At 43.9% G+C, this 14,362-nt stretch overlaps 1 protein-coding gene across 1 annotated transcript in view; it reads left to right on the top strand.

Annotated features, from left to right (window-relative positions):
- Positions 1-12,537, top strand: part of FREM3 (FRAS1 related extracellular matrix 3) — a gene marked incomplete at both ends in the record, with an annotated part of 69,544 nt that extends 57,007 nt beyond the window's left edge. The window contains 16 exon segments of the mRNA XM_081999607.1: positions 641-944; positions 2,934-3,034; positions 3,038-3,065; positions 3,388-3,716; positions 5,102-5,294; positions 6,067-6,125; positions 6,129-6,171; positions 6,427-6,554; positions 7,471-7,605; positions 9,635-9,752; positions 10,800-10,816; positions 10,820-10,987; positions 11,077-11,125; positions 11,128-11,229; positions 12,009-12,182; positions 12,185-12,537. Coding sequence (XP_081855733.1) covers positions 641-944; positions 2,934-3,034; positions 3,038-3,065; positions 3,388-3,716; positions 5,102-5,294; positions 6,067-6,125; positions 6,129-6,171; positions 6,427-6,554; positions 7,471-7,605; positions 9,635-9,752; positions 10,800-10,816; positions 10,820-10,987; positions 11,077-11,125; positions 11,128-11,229; positions 12,009-12,182; positions 12,185-12,537 — 2,301 coding nt within the window.
- Positions 12,538-14,362: the final 1,825 nt, after the last annotated feature.

The following is a 14,362-nucleotide window of genomic DNA, read 5'->3' as shown; positions in this document are numbered from 1 at the left end:
CTTCTGTGTAGAGTCAGGTGTTTTAAACTGTTGATCAAGGATGATTTTAAGATAAAAAAAAAAAAAAAAAGCTGAATTTTACACTAGCAAAAAGCACACATGCATCTTCACTCCTGCTTGATTCTGTTGTGGGAGCAGCAACAGACTGCCAGGGAGGGCGCAGTTATAACTTGGCAGCTCTTTGCCAGGGATGTATGAATTCAGGCCATTCACGTTATGTTTCTAACAGTCTCTAATTTATTAGAGTGGCTTCACATTGGGATTTTTTCAAGCTAGAGTGTCTGAATTTAGGAGAACTGACTTTGATGTTTTCAAGTAAGAGTTCAGTTTTTGGCATTACCACTAGCATTTGTCCAGTTAGCAAAGTCAGAGGTGACAAATGATTTGGAACAACAACTCACTACTATCTGGGGTTTGTTTTTTTTGTTCTTGTTTTTAATTTTAAAAACCTCATGGCATTCATTCATATCCCCTCAATTAAGGGGAAAATAGTGTCCCTGCATAAAGGTCTTGCTTTCCTGATTCAGGTTTAGTAATAAGCAAAGTGCTGTTAGAATAATGCTTAATTGTTTGCTTGCCTGGAGGAGGTGTAGGTAAGAATAGATAACCCCCTTTATTTTGTGTAAACGCCAACCCATAGGCATGCAATCCCAAGTATTTAAACTACGACAAAACTGGATCCATCTGCGCCATGGAAAACATCAGTGATACTCTGACCCTGTACCGCTGGCTTGTCAGTGCTCCAAGTGGGAGTGATGGTGTCACCAGCCCGATGAGGGAAGCGGACTCCAACACTTTTTTTACCAGCACCAAATCCATCATCCTGGACTCTATATACTTCCAGGCAGGCTCCAGGCTTCAGTGTGCAGTGCGAGCTGTGAATGCCAATGGTGATGCAGGTCTGGAGCTGCTAAGTCCAATTTGTACAGTAAACAGAGAGGAAGGTAAGTTGTTAATCATGGGAATTGGGTAGCCTTTCTTGGGAAAAGATGAGGTAGTGTTTGCAGCTGATGGTGGTCTGCTATGGGGTGTTTTGTTTTAGGGCATTAGTGCTCACGTGTTCAGTTAATTTTTTTCATACACATATGGGACTGTTGCTAGTGAAAGGCAGAAGCATCTTGTAATCGTCTCATCAGCTCTGGTCTTTCAAGACCCATCATAGGTCACATGTAAAAGATTGGTGGGTGTATGGTGATAATGATTTTTTTTTTTTTTCATCTAATTTGACTAGTGAGTAGAGCAGAATTTGACTTCCCCAGTCTTGGGTCCTTTGCTTTTCTCAACATACATATTCCAAATACACCTTTGTTTCCATATGTGTTTAGTTTAAACAACACATCTACTGACACTGAGAGCAGATTGTAGGTATATTGAATTTGATGTTATCTAAAGACCTGCAGACTGAAGACAGTTAAAAAACAGGTGCTGGAAAAGGGTGGGGGCATGAAATCCATGTGTAAATTCAGGTATAGTAGCACTGCATGAGTAACTGCTGAGAACTTAGGCTATGCCTTAGAAGGTAAGGGGACATCCTAATTCTGGGTTTAGCCTACATCCCTCACATTTCTTTACTGTGATGCATATCTATATCTATGTATAGATGTGGATGTCTAATCTGTTGCTTTTTCTAAGAAATTCAAATGAGGAAAATGCATCTTTTTGCTCAATCAGTTCTTGACTAGAACAGTTATTTGGGAGTTACTTTAAAGTTCTGTTCTGCCCAAATAAAATTAGGAGCCTGACTTTACTGCATCTCGGTATTCAAGGGGCCAAGATGTTGGGTGCGAGGGGGTGACTATTCTCTGTTTCTTTAGACTAAAATACTTCATTTAGGGTCTATAATTAAATGCTCACTGGGTGAGAGAAGCACTAGCTCACTGACTATACAAGGGGGTCATGCTGTGCTTGTCAGCTCTCTGTTTTGTGCAGTTCAGTCCTCCTGCTACACCTCCTCTGCTACATGAAGTCCTTCACCTCTATCTCCTCCAGCTGCAGTGCAAAAGCCCTGGGTCGGATTGAACAATGTGGGAAGAACTGAAAAAGTTTTGTGTTACCAGGATGTTAGTCATGGTCTTGCTGTAACGGCAGTGGCCTGTCAACAAGACAAGACAAGGCTTGTGGATAGAGGCAGTATTTTTTGTTAAGATCACAAGTTAGGGAAGGAAGGGGAGCTTTTGAGCATGTGATCCAAACTGAAATCCATCGAGGTTTTAGGCAGCTTAGTGGCTGAAGAGCAGCTCCCTTGAGACTTTCCATCATTAGGAAGTTGGGCAGTAGCCTGTGAAGTTTTCAAGGTTCCCCGAGGCTCCTTAGTGTTAGATTTATAGGTCTAAAGCGGCCATTATGCACCATAGCTCCTCTGTGGATTTACCACTATGCTCCTAAAGTATCAGTTTTTTGTAATTTAATCAGAAATGATCTTTGCCTCAGTCATACACAGAAAAGAAAGAACCTGAAAATACCTCTCCAGTGTAAGTGGTGGACCCTGCAGAACGGCACAAACTGCCCCTATGTACTTTAGTTAGCTGTTGTCTGCAGCTCCCTTCAGGCAGCCTGTTTTTTGTGGCAAGAGCGCAGGTGTGGTTGTGAACCACCCTGCCCTTCACCTCATGGCTGCCAAGGTAAATGCTCATGTAAAGTTGCCACCTCCCCATTTCTAGGGAGGGAGAATAAATTGTTATCAGGAAGAGGTCAGGTTCCTCAGCCGCTGCTGGATGTTGAAGGGTTTCCATACTTCTGTACTTGCCTCTCGGGAAAAGGACCTCTTGGCCCTAGGGGTTAGACCAGGCAGCATGGGCAGAGCTGTAAGGAACTCGCTGATTAGCATGCCAACGTTTCTGCATTTTTCTGACCTAGCTCTATGGACAGACATCCCCACGCTGCTTGACACAGTTTAGCAGGCATCTCACAACCTGTCTTTCCCCTTTGCTCAGGTCTTTGCCAACCTCGCATCCCAGGAACAGTAGGAGCAGAACCTTTCTCAGCTGAAATTCGCTACACGGGTCCAGAAGATCCTGACCATCCCAATCTGATTTGACTAACAGTCACAATGGCCCATATGGATGGTAAGCATTAGGTGGTGAGAGTTACCACTTAATTAACACACGCTGCTTTGGAATTTTCCTCTCCCACAGATTTGTCTCCACGGTGGTTTGCTACATTGAGGCAGAACCATGAATAATCCATGTTTAATGAACAACTTGCCAATTGCAAGGTTAATGTATGGATGAAACATTGGGCATAGCTCCTATGTTTCCTATGGATGAAACATAGCTCCTATGTTTCCACACTGCAGCTCTAAAAATATGTTCACAAGCAATTAATGAATACTTCATTTGCTCTTTTCCATTCAGGCTGTTAATGGGTCATGTGACATTTATGTTTTAGGAATGTTGCCAGTTATCTCCACATGCCCCTTATCCAACTTTGAGCTAACGCTTAGCCCAGATGGCACTCGTGTGGGACACAAGTGCTCCAACCTACTGGACTATAATGAGATCCAGGCCAAACATGGGTTTATCACAGAGGAAACGAAGAACCCCAAAGTGATTCAAGAAACGTCAACTTACCAGTACAGCAGTGCTTTGCGGTCTGCCAAAACCTTGAGTCTCTACCAGAACCTCAACCTTGAGGCTTGCCTTTGGGAGTTTAACAGTTACTACGATGTGTCTGAGCTGCTGACAGACTGCAGTGGCTCCATTGGCACAGATGGGCAGGTATGTGGCACTGGAGCGCCTTCCTTTCTCAACAGGAGACTTTGGAAGCACAAGTCCAACAGAAAGTGTTACTAAGGATTGCATGAGAAAGGATTTAGTCACTATGTAGGCAGCTTAATATGTGTTCCCTTAGCACAAATGTTTTCAGAAGTACAAATTTGTTCCTTTGCGCTGTATTTCTGTACACAGACATGATTCATCTTCCCGGTAATTGAGCACAGCTTACTGTATTGCTGTTGCTCCTAAGTCTGGATTTTGGAAACTCAGTTTTTTTGACTCAAAGAGCTTTTCCAACCTATGTACGTGTTTGTGCTTTCATCCAAACCCTGTATACCAGCATATGGGAAGAAGAGGGTACAGTTTTATTGCCTTATAGAAGTAAACCATATGTGTGAAGTATGTTATTGATCCTGGAAGTGTGTTCTAAGGCTACATAAAAAAATGCTTTTTAACAAAAAACCCAAAACACTTTTTTAATTAGAAGCTCTGATTGAGGTTTACAGTGTTTGGTCTTCAGGCAGACCTGTCAAGTACGTGAGATTTTATACATCGAAGCTTGGTTGATAAGGAGAAAACAAACACATAATTGTCCTGAGTAAAACAGGCCATCGTTCCCGGTCTTTGATATGAATTACATCAACATCGATCACAGAGCAGGCACAGTGGCTCCCCTGTGCAATGTCTGACAGCACATTGCATTTACTTAGAAAATAACCCAAAGCACAAGCGCCCTACAGCAATTGCACTTACATTAGAGGAAAGGCCAGGGGGCTGTAGAGCCTCTGTGCTGCCTCCACCTTGAACCAGCCTTGGCCCAGCAGCTTGGTACTTTACCATTCTGTAGGTGCGTGCTCCACTGTTATCTTCTCAACTGATGCTCAGTGGGCAAAGAATATTTATTTACTAATTATCTGCTCGGTTGCTTGTTAGTTGCTTGGTAGACAGGGACATCTTCTTGACTCAGACCATAGTTTTAAATTGCAGTGTCTCAGGGTGCCATAATCCATAGAGCTCAATCTATTGTAAAGGTAGGTGTTATTTACAGGACTAATTTCTAAATTTGTGTTTGATTTCTGAATGCCTAAGGAATCTGCTGATTCTGATCCGGAATTTTAATTTAGGCCACCTTCGATCTTAGGTGGTCCTTATTTTAGAGAGGTATGAACCTTGTTATGTTAATCTAGCAAAGATTCGAGGACACCATCAAGTGAGGTGATTTGCAGGACCTGAAATAATAGTGATGTCAGTAAGAGACGTAAAATGTTTCTGTGCAGTTCTTGTTGCTTAGGTTTAAAGAGTGCAGTTCATGAGAATGCAAGGCTGGTGGTGAAAGTAACTTTTTTTTCAGGTTGCAGGCAGTAACCTGGTACCTCAATATTTTTCAGGTTTTAAATCTGGTGCAGTCGTATGTAACTCTGCGGGTGCCTCTCTACGTCTCCTATGTCTTCCACTCCCCTGCTGCTGTTGGTGGCTGGCAACATTTTGATTTGCAGTCTGAACTGAGACTCACCTTTGTGTACGACACGGCTATCCTGTGGAAAGATGGGATAGGCAGCCCTCCTGAATCAGAGCTCCAAGGTGAGCTGTTTCAGATGCTGTCATTTCTAAACTCCATCCTATTTGACGTTCTGATGATGGGAGATGTGTGGTCAATAATTCAATGCTTTTTAGCCTCGAGAGTCTCAAAAGCAGTAACAGCATGCTGACTCCCTCAGTTAAAACACCCACCAAAAGGACAATTATGTTTGGTTTTTAATGCCTTATGTTACTAAACCAGATGTTTTGAATCTTCCCTAAATTGTATGCTGCTTTTAATCTATAAAAAAATGAGATAAATTAGTGCACAGACCAACTCCAAAGCAGACGTTCTTATGGAGAGAGAGACTCCAGCGATGAATTGGTACACAGTTACAGGGCAATGGAAGCACTTACGTAGCCCTGTGCAGGGGCAGCGCCTGCAAAAGGGACCTTACTGGAGTGAGAAGCCTTGGTGTCTGTGTGACAAAAAGTCCCAGACCCCTTCTTTCTCCTGCCTGTGCTCTGTTATATTGGCATATGTGGATATACTTCAGGTGAGTCTGGTCTTATGTCAGCAAAAGGGAGGAAAAAAATTCTGCCTTAGTGTATTGAACCATTAGCAGGTGTAAATGAGTGCATTTCTTCTGAGGTTGGTGGGTTTGGAGATCTGTCTCAAAACAATCAGTGTGACAGGCTTTAATATCTGTGAAGAGCACCAGGGTTTAGGTAAAGTGTTTCGGATCTCCAGATGCAGAAAATATATGAAGAGCCTTCCTTTAAAGATGCACTTGGGAAATGTTCGTGGTAAAATCATTGGCTTTTTCCTCCCTAGGCTCCCTCTATGCCACAAGTATGCGGATCAATGACGAAGGGCGACTAGTGGTGAACTTCTGAACAGAGATTCGTTTCCAGGGCCGGCTGGTGATGTCCCACCCAGGTGCGTACCCAGCCTGTCCCCCTGTGCTAGCCAGAGTATCTGTAGTGCTGTGTACCTGGCAGAGGAGAAAGATATCACAGTAAAGGGTCTGTCTTGGTGTAGAAGGGGAATAAGCAACTGAGGCGCTTCCTTTTCTGAGGTGTAAGTTAATTTCTTTTCATTCTCTTGCTTATTTGCTTTTGCGTGCTGATTTTATACTATGCCAGGTGTCAGTATTAATTATGGCAAATTATACTATGCCTTTTATTCTTTCAGGAACATCTCTGGCATCAATGGTGATGTCTGCTGACCACCCTGGCCTCACATTTACGCTCAGTCTGTTACGAAGCGAGGCGACCTTCCACCAGCTTGTGCAGCAGTGGAGTTTTATCTCCGACTTCGCTGTGAGTTTGCATTCGGGCTTGAATTTAGGGACTCAAAAGGTTTTAACGTATTTTCCATGCAGTCATCAGCACTGTAAGATCAGTAAGCATCAACTCATTCGGATGCAGTCATGTATTTTCATTACACAATGAACGGTCAGAAGTCCCTGGTGTCCCTGGAGCTTGGATCCAGAGGCCTGAACCTGTGTTCCCGCCAACGCTGGCTGGCACCACTCATCGAGCAGGCCAGTGCTGGAGCTGTGGCTTCTCTTGGGGAGTTTGCCATGATGTTACCTCCCTTGGCATTGCCAGGAAGCTGTGATCCAGGAGTTGCTGCTGCTGTTCTGAGAAGCTGGGGGTTTTTTTTTCCCCACATGTGGCAAAGCTGCTTAGCTCCTGCTGAGCTCAGGAACTACTGTGGCCCCAAAGCCTGTGCCTCTAGCGCAGAAGAGGCTGGCTTAAAAGTGCCTTGCACCTGTGAGAGGGACGCAGGCCAGTGACTCAGCTCTTGCTGAGCTGGCGGGAGAGGAGCCATTTGCATTCACTAAAAGTCTGTCCAAAATAATTCTATTTTCAGAGAGGCTTAGTATGTTAGATGTGGACGTTGACATGTTTGATTCCCACCACCGCTGCGGCAAGGTCAGTCCCTCAAAAGCCTGATAGTAGGTGTTGTGTATCAGTCCTCGTTCTACACAGAAGTAGACGAGAGACAGCATGTGTCAGTGCCTTGCCTGCGCCGCTGAAGCGCTCCGACAGCGTTGGTGCACACGCTTCCTGCATGAGCTAAAGCACTGAGATCATCAACAGCAACGTCTGAGTTTGTGAAAGCATTTGGGGTGCTGCTGGGAATTCAGCTTGGCCTCAGGAACAATGTGAGCTGAAAAAGTGATTGTTCAGAGAGAGGGGAGCAATGCTCAATTCTCTAATCTTTTCCCAGGTACGAGATTACTCGGGTACTTACACTGTGAAATTCATCCCTTGCATTGTTGCACCTGGTCAGCAATATGCCCTTCCTGTCTTCTGCAGCCCACGGGACCCGATTGGATTTGATATGGACATCAGGTTCCAACAGGTGCACCATTTTACTGAAGACTTACACGTTTTTCTGTGAAGCCTCACGGGCAAAACCAGCCAAAAGCAAGTTTAGGCTGAAAAGGCAGGTGTTCTGTAACCACTGAAAGAGAAGTTCTGGCATAGGCTATCCAGCACCAGTTGTCAAGAGAAAATCATGGAGTATTTCTGATGGCTTCAGAAGGTGTTTTGCAGTGCTTGTAGATTGCTTTAGACCTCATTTTTTCAGGTGAGATAAAATCAAATGAAAATATTTTTTTTCCAGTAATAAAAATTTTATTTTTCCATTTATTTACCTCATAGTCCACCCTATTCCCAAATACTTTGCTGTTTTTTTCAGGAAGATGGAGGCTGAAGGGAGAAGGAATTTTAGTTCTAAGTGAGATTGTTTTCAAAAGTAACTTGTAGTCCTGAGGTTGATTTTTAAAACTGAGATTCAATGTAATATAATTGTATCAAGAGGGTCTTTTCCTCAAGCAGTGGGAAACGCTTCATTCAGAGTTAGTGTGGCTTTGTGACAATTTTCCTGTATATATTAATGCAAAAAAAAAAAAAAAAAAAGGCAATGCACCAAGTAGCAGTAACTTAACTATTGTGGACTGTTACGAAGACCGGCTTTTCTGTAGCCGTTAGCTTGATGAATGACTTAGCATTTGGGGACCAAGGACTCTAAATCTGATCTGTTAACTTCCAGTGAACACACCAAACTTTTAAAATCTTCTGCATCCTCAGTCAATACATGAAAAATGATATGATCCCCCCCCACCCAAAAATGTCCTGGATACCTCGGAGGCCTTGTCAGTGTGAGTCAGAGCCATTCAGCCCTTTTGACCATGAGAGCTGCTCTTCAGCTTTCTGCTTTGTTATCCTGTGGCGTGGCAAGTGTGGAGGCAACTGTATTACGTGCATGTCGCAGTCTTGTTTGCTCACACAACTGGTGTTGAATTGAAATGTTGTCACTTTAAATTAAAGATACTGCTGCAGCAATAGTCTTCACGCTGCCGCCTTTTAATGCAGGACACGCATGCTACACAGGAAAAGGAAAATGATTTGATGAGGAAGGAAATAAGTAGAGTTGAGGTGGTATTTGTATATTAAGTTGCTTTTGCGCTTCTGTCTATATAATCACACGCTTATGACTGTTACCCATAAATGCTGGGTTTATTGTGGTTAACAAGGTGAAACAGTGGCATGAGCCAGTTTAGTTCTTTACCTTCCGTTCACCTTCAGTTCCCCTCTCCATTTCCCTGGCATTACACGTGTGGTGGGCCTGGCAGCACTCCGGGGTGCCGGATTCGGGGGACAGGCACAACCGGCAGCCTGGTGCCAGCTTCCTCCATCCAAATGTGTCGGGCTCTGTTGGGCCTCTGCAGCCACGAGGTGTTTGCGGTGGGGAAGGCAGAAAGGTGGTGACCAGGAGCGACCTACCATCGCCCCAGAGGAGTTAACCTACTTGCAGGGCAACTCCCGTGTCGCCTCCAGGCGTGGGCCATTGGCCAGGTTAGTTTTCCGGGCAAATTGCAGGCGGCTTCTAGGTCGCAAGTGGAACGTGCAGAGCGCAGCCATCGCTGAGTAGGGGCAGGCGAGGTTTCCCATCCTGTGCTCGTTGGTTTGAGCACGCGGGTGGTTTGGAGTAGGGGAAGCAAGTTGGTGCTGAGCTAGGTTCTGGTCCTGATCTAATTGTATTGGCCCCTTGCACCGCAGCCCCGTGCTCCCACTAACTTTTCCAAGTGTCACTGAAAAGATACACTGCTGTCCTGTATCTGAGGAAACACGTGTGTTTTGCTGTTTTTCTCAGCAATGCTGAAATAAACCGCTACAATTGTGTATTTTAATGGGTCCCGATGAGAAGCACAACAGGAGGTTTATGAATGTACGTATGTATCTATACAGGCGGGATTCTTATAAATGCTGTGTACTGCTGCAAAGTTTGATCAGCACATCGCTACTCTGGCAATGGTGTACAATGATCATTGTAAAGCATCAACCAAGGCACTTTTTTTATCATTGAATTTCACTTTCCCCCACAGGTCAGTGACCCAGAGTTCAGCCTAAACACTCAAATGTTTCTGCTGTCCAAAAAGGAGCTCTGGATATCTGAGGGATCAATGGGATTTGGAGAAGGAGCTGATGTAGCCTTTACCAAAGGTAAAAAGTCAATTGTAGATTTAGCATATTATGAAAGCTAAAACAGAACCGCTTTTAACAAAAGCTGAAATGTATTTTACTAGTTTTATAGCCCCTACGTGGTCTATGTATTTCCACTGCAGAAAAGTAAAATACAGAAGCACTAAAATACGATGTGATTTAGTGTAATTGAAACAGTCTTTGGTTCTGTTTATCGGCTCTGAGAGAAAAAGCATTCCAAAGGTAGATGCAGAATTTAGGTGCGTATATCTGAAACCACAGTTCTGAAAACTTTTGCTCAGTTACTGCATAATCACGTATTGCCTTCACTCTGTTTTGCTTTGAAGCTGCCCATTCTAGAACTTTTTGCTTCATTTTGAGGGGGCTAAGTAATTTCAGTGCTTAGGTTATTCTGGTCAGGAATGCAGGAATCGAATACTTGAACACCTGAGGCTCCTTGATGTGGTCTTGCAGCTGTTCTCACTGGCAGACTGGATGCACAGTAACTGCAGCTGGCTTCAGCCAAGCTGCTCAGACTCATTCTTGATTTTTCTTGAGTTCTGGCCCAGGGCAGGTGCTCTCACACGCTGTACTCACTCACTGACTGGAGCTGTTATCAGGTTCCGGAGAAACTCCTGGTAACAGCAGTATTGGACTAGAAATAATTTTGGTGTTAATTGGTCCCTTATTTGAGTTATCAGCCTGAAACCCAAAGGTCCTCTTAAGAACTTTATTTTGCTTGATATAATGCTCTCAGGTTGGGTAGTTTCTTATATGTGAATATGGATTGCCCTCTAGTGAAGAGAAGGGAGCAGCTTGCTTAAGAAGAGCTGCACTCTAAGAACCACATGTCAGTAGGAATTGTAACAGAAAATAAGACTAAAGCCCATGATAAATCAGTAGTAACAGCCAGGGAACATACTGTCCTCATGTGCAGAGAGAAATACACTTAAAGCTAGATAATTCCTATCCTGACAATTTTTAACAATGAATGGTTTGGTAATAACTTGATTTAATAATTTTGAAGTGACCGGTATAATGTAAAAATGTGTTTATCTGCTTTACTAGGACCTGAAATCTATGGCTGAGTGATGGTGGATCCAGTTCAGAATCTCGGTGAATCCTTCAGCTGCAACATGGAGAAGGTGTTCCTTTGCACCGGTGCCGATGGGTACGTGCCCAAGCGCAGCCCAAAGAGCTGGGAATACGGATGCCTGGCTGACTCACCCTCTCTCTTGTACAGACTCAAGATCCTGGTACGTAAATGAAGAGTTATGGCAGCATGCATTTTTAGACGCCCAAAATTCTCACGAGAATCTGTAAATACTGAACTTACTTCCTTTAGGATAAAGCTCAACCTGAGACACAAGCAAGAACCTTTGGAAACCTGGAGTTTACGCCACGTTAGCGGCTGATCATGCAGATGCTTTTCCTCTAGTAAAACAGCTGGGTTCCGATGGCTTCGGCCTGTTGTCTGCTCCACTCTTCCAGGTAAGCTGTCGGATAAAAATATTGCAGAAATTCTTTCATGCTAGAAGACGACCGAGGTGGAGAACAGAGCATGCAGGTAAGCATGGGCGCTGTGTTAGTCAGCGACAGACTTCAGCAACACGTTTACTTTGTTCCCCCTCCTTAACAGTGTGGAGACAACGACAGCGTTGCTTTGTAATGCTGAGCTATGCTTCTGCAGCCTTGCTGTTATTGCAGACATGTTCGCTGTGACTGGGAGCAGGGTCGCTGGTTTAGCTCACCATGGGGGCATTTTCACAGAGAGAAAACTGAGAAATTAGACTTGATTTTCTTGCAACTGGGAAAAAAGAAAATAAAGGTAAATGGCTTCTATACAAAATGAAATTAAAGAAGAGAACTGTGCATCCTGCTGTAAGGCAGATTAATTCAAATTCCTGAAGTCTTTTTTTGTCCTCCTGAAGTGGGGTTGTTCTTGCCTAAAGTAAGACTAGTGTTGTGTTAGGTAAATGCAGGAGCCTTTCTGCATTAACACTGGAAAGATACAGGCTCTCTTGAAACATAGTTTATCTGACCCACTTCAGCAGTCTGCATTGAGAAAAGATTAATCCTGTGTCCAAGTGCCTATTTCTGCCGTTGACTTTAATGAAGCGTGTTTGGCAGCAAACTTGGGATGCAACCAACATGATGATCCGACCTGTCTGGATGAATCTGATGCTTGGTGTTTCCCAGATTATAGTAAATGTGTGAGGGGGTGGTTCTGGTTTGTTGGGGTTTTATGTGTTTGTTGTTTTTCTTTTAAGGCGACAGCTGGCCGAGAATGGTACATTCACACTATTTACACTGTCCGATCGAAGGAAAATGCACACAGGCACAACGGCAAAAGAAGCCTTCACTACAACCACGTGTTGTCCTCTGCTAAAGGAGGAGTTAGCACCACAGCCTATAAAGGCGGCAGCAGCAGAGCCAGCCCAGACACCCCGTCTTCGTGCAAGACATTGGAGCAGATAAAAACAGGGGCACGAATATTCAGCATCTTGCACTTGACCGTTCTGACAAAGCTGTCGTCACCCAGAAAGACGTGGTCCCAGCTGGGGTGCTGCATCACAGACTGGTGCTGGAAATCACAAGCGGGGACTCTGGAAACGGTATCGCACCCGTTACTGCAGGCTTGACAGGACTGCCGTTTCTGATCTGCGCTGTGGTCGTAGCTGTGTGTTTGTTGAAGCAGAGGCAACAGCCCTCTGCTGGGAAAAGCAAAGCCCCTGTCAGCCACTCCAGCAGCAGCGTCGCGATGACCACACCTCGTGGCAGCGGCAGCGACAGTTCAGAAGTCTAGCCAATGACTTGGGTGCTTGCCTTTTAACGTGTAATGTCACCGAAAAGCAGACGCTCTGATCTAGCTTTGGCCGAGTCTGTTGCACAGCCGATTGCTGGTTTAATTATTTGTAATGGGCAGCTATTTCTGATGGTGTTGGCGTACTAGGTTCATGTAACTTACTCCTAGAAGTCAAATTAGTGCTCCGTGAATGGGAGTGGATGCTTTTCTTCCCTTTTTTTTTTTGTAGTTTTTCTTTAATGTTTTGAATATATGCAGCTCAAAAGTGCCTTATATCCACCATGAAATGTTGGTTGCTTAGAAGGATGCTGGTTGTGATCACATGTACAGTATCTAGCTTTCATATAACTGGTTTGGAGTTATTTTTTTAATAATTATTGCTGGGGAAGGAAGGAGGGAGTAGTATTAGAATGGAAGTGGAGTAGTAGATGTTAAGTGTTCTTTTAAATGAGTGATACCAACAGTTTTGTCTCGAGGACCTCAGACATACGGACAGCAGCGGGAGCCTCGCACAGGTAAGGCTGTAATTGCAACTAACCATAAGGAGAGCATTATGTGTGGTCAATGAGAATTGAGAACTATATTGTAAAGCCACGCTAGAAAAATAGTATGTTAATGCTTAGGTGCTGGCATTAAGTGCTTTCAAACACGCTTAAGCCAGGCTCTAGTACTTCAGAGCACTACTAGTGACCACTTTCCCATATTGTACAGCAATCGCCTATCTTCCTGTGCTTGATAGGGACATTATGGCATCAAAATACTTCTAAAAGGTAGCTTATTTTGCCATTTGGCACTGGGGGAACACACTTGTATCATCTAGAGCAAATACTTTGCTTTTTTTACTTCTACTTGAAAGAAAATGGATTTTCTGTAACTAGTAGGGGCTGCCCTTTGGGACATGAAGGTTTAGTTCATCATGTTTGCTTTCTGCATACTGGCACTTGAGAATCATTAGCACAAATGAAGTGCTGCTCAGCATTTAATAAATCTTTCCCTTCTGTGTCCTCTAAAGGTTCTCCTTTAGGCTAGTTGTAAACAAGCAACTGTGGCTTGTTGTGTATAATTGGTTGTGTTTGGGGTTTTTTTTGTGAAAAGGGATGCTTTTAAAGGCCGGCTTCAGCACTGCAGCATTTCTGTTTAGGGTACGCTAAGTGTAAGCAGTTACGACTTGTTTCTTCTAGGGCTGCCAGGATAATTACAACTCATACGTTAACTCTGCTCTTCACAAAGAACTCGGTACGTACAGCAAAATATGGTTACTCAACCTGTTTTCAGCTGGTGCCTGCACGTTGGTCACCTGCAAATACAAAGTCATTCAATGTACTAGTGAGAACTGTACTGCTGTATGGGAAACGCATGTATGTGGATGCTCAGCTTTTTCTCAAGTCTTGTTTTGCTTAAGTTCCAAAAAGCTGTTTCTTCCTAGGAAATGCATTTCTCTCTGTTTGATACGTGTTCTTAAAAGGGCCAAAAGTGAGCAAAGATTACTCAATGCAAACTGAGCATTTGTTCTGTTTGCTTGAGGTTTTTTTTCCCAGAAAATGACAAAATCATGCCACATAATATAACGGCCTTGAGAAACACCTGATTTCATCTGTCATTATATGCCAGATACACACAAAGGAGAGGACGGCGTAGGAACAGCATGAACAGTGGGGACTGACGGACAGTTACCCCCAGAAGCAGCACCGGTTCTTCCCAGTCATCAGACTCTGCATTCACCATGGCTGTTTGAGAGAAGGGGGCTGGTTTTACGTACTGTGTTACTGTTCCGACATGTTGCTGTTTGCGAATAAAACCAATTCTGCCATTCTTAGGCCGTTCT

Source organism: Phaethon aethereus (assembly GCF_964289735.1).
Source record: "Phaethon aethereus genome assembly, chromosome: 4".
Lineage (NCBI taxonomy): Eukaryota > Metazoa > Chordata > Aves > Phaethontiformes > Phaethontidae > Phaethon > Phaethon aethereus.
This window is presented reverse-complemented; position numbering and strand designations above follow the sequence as displayed.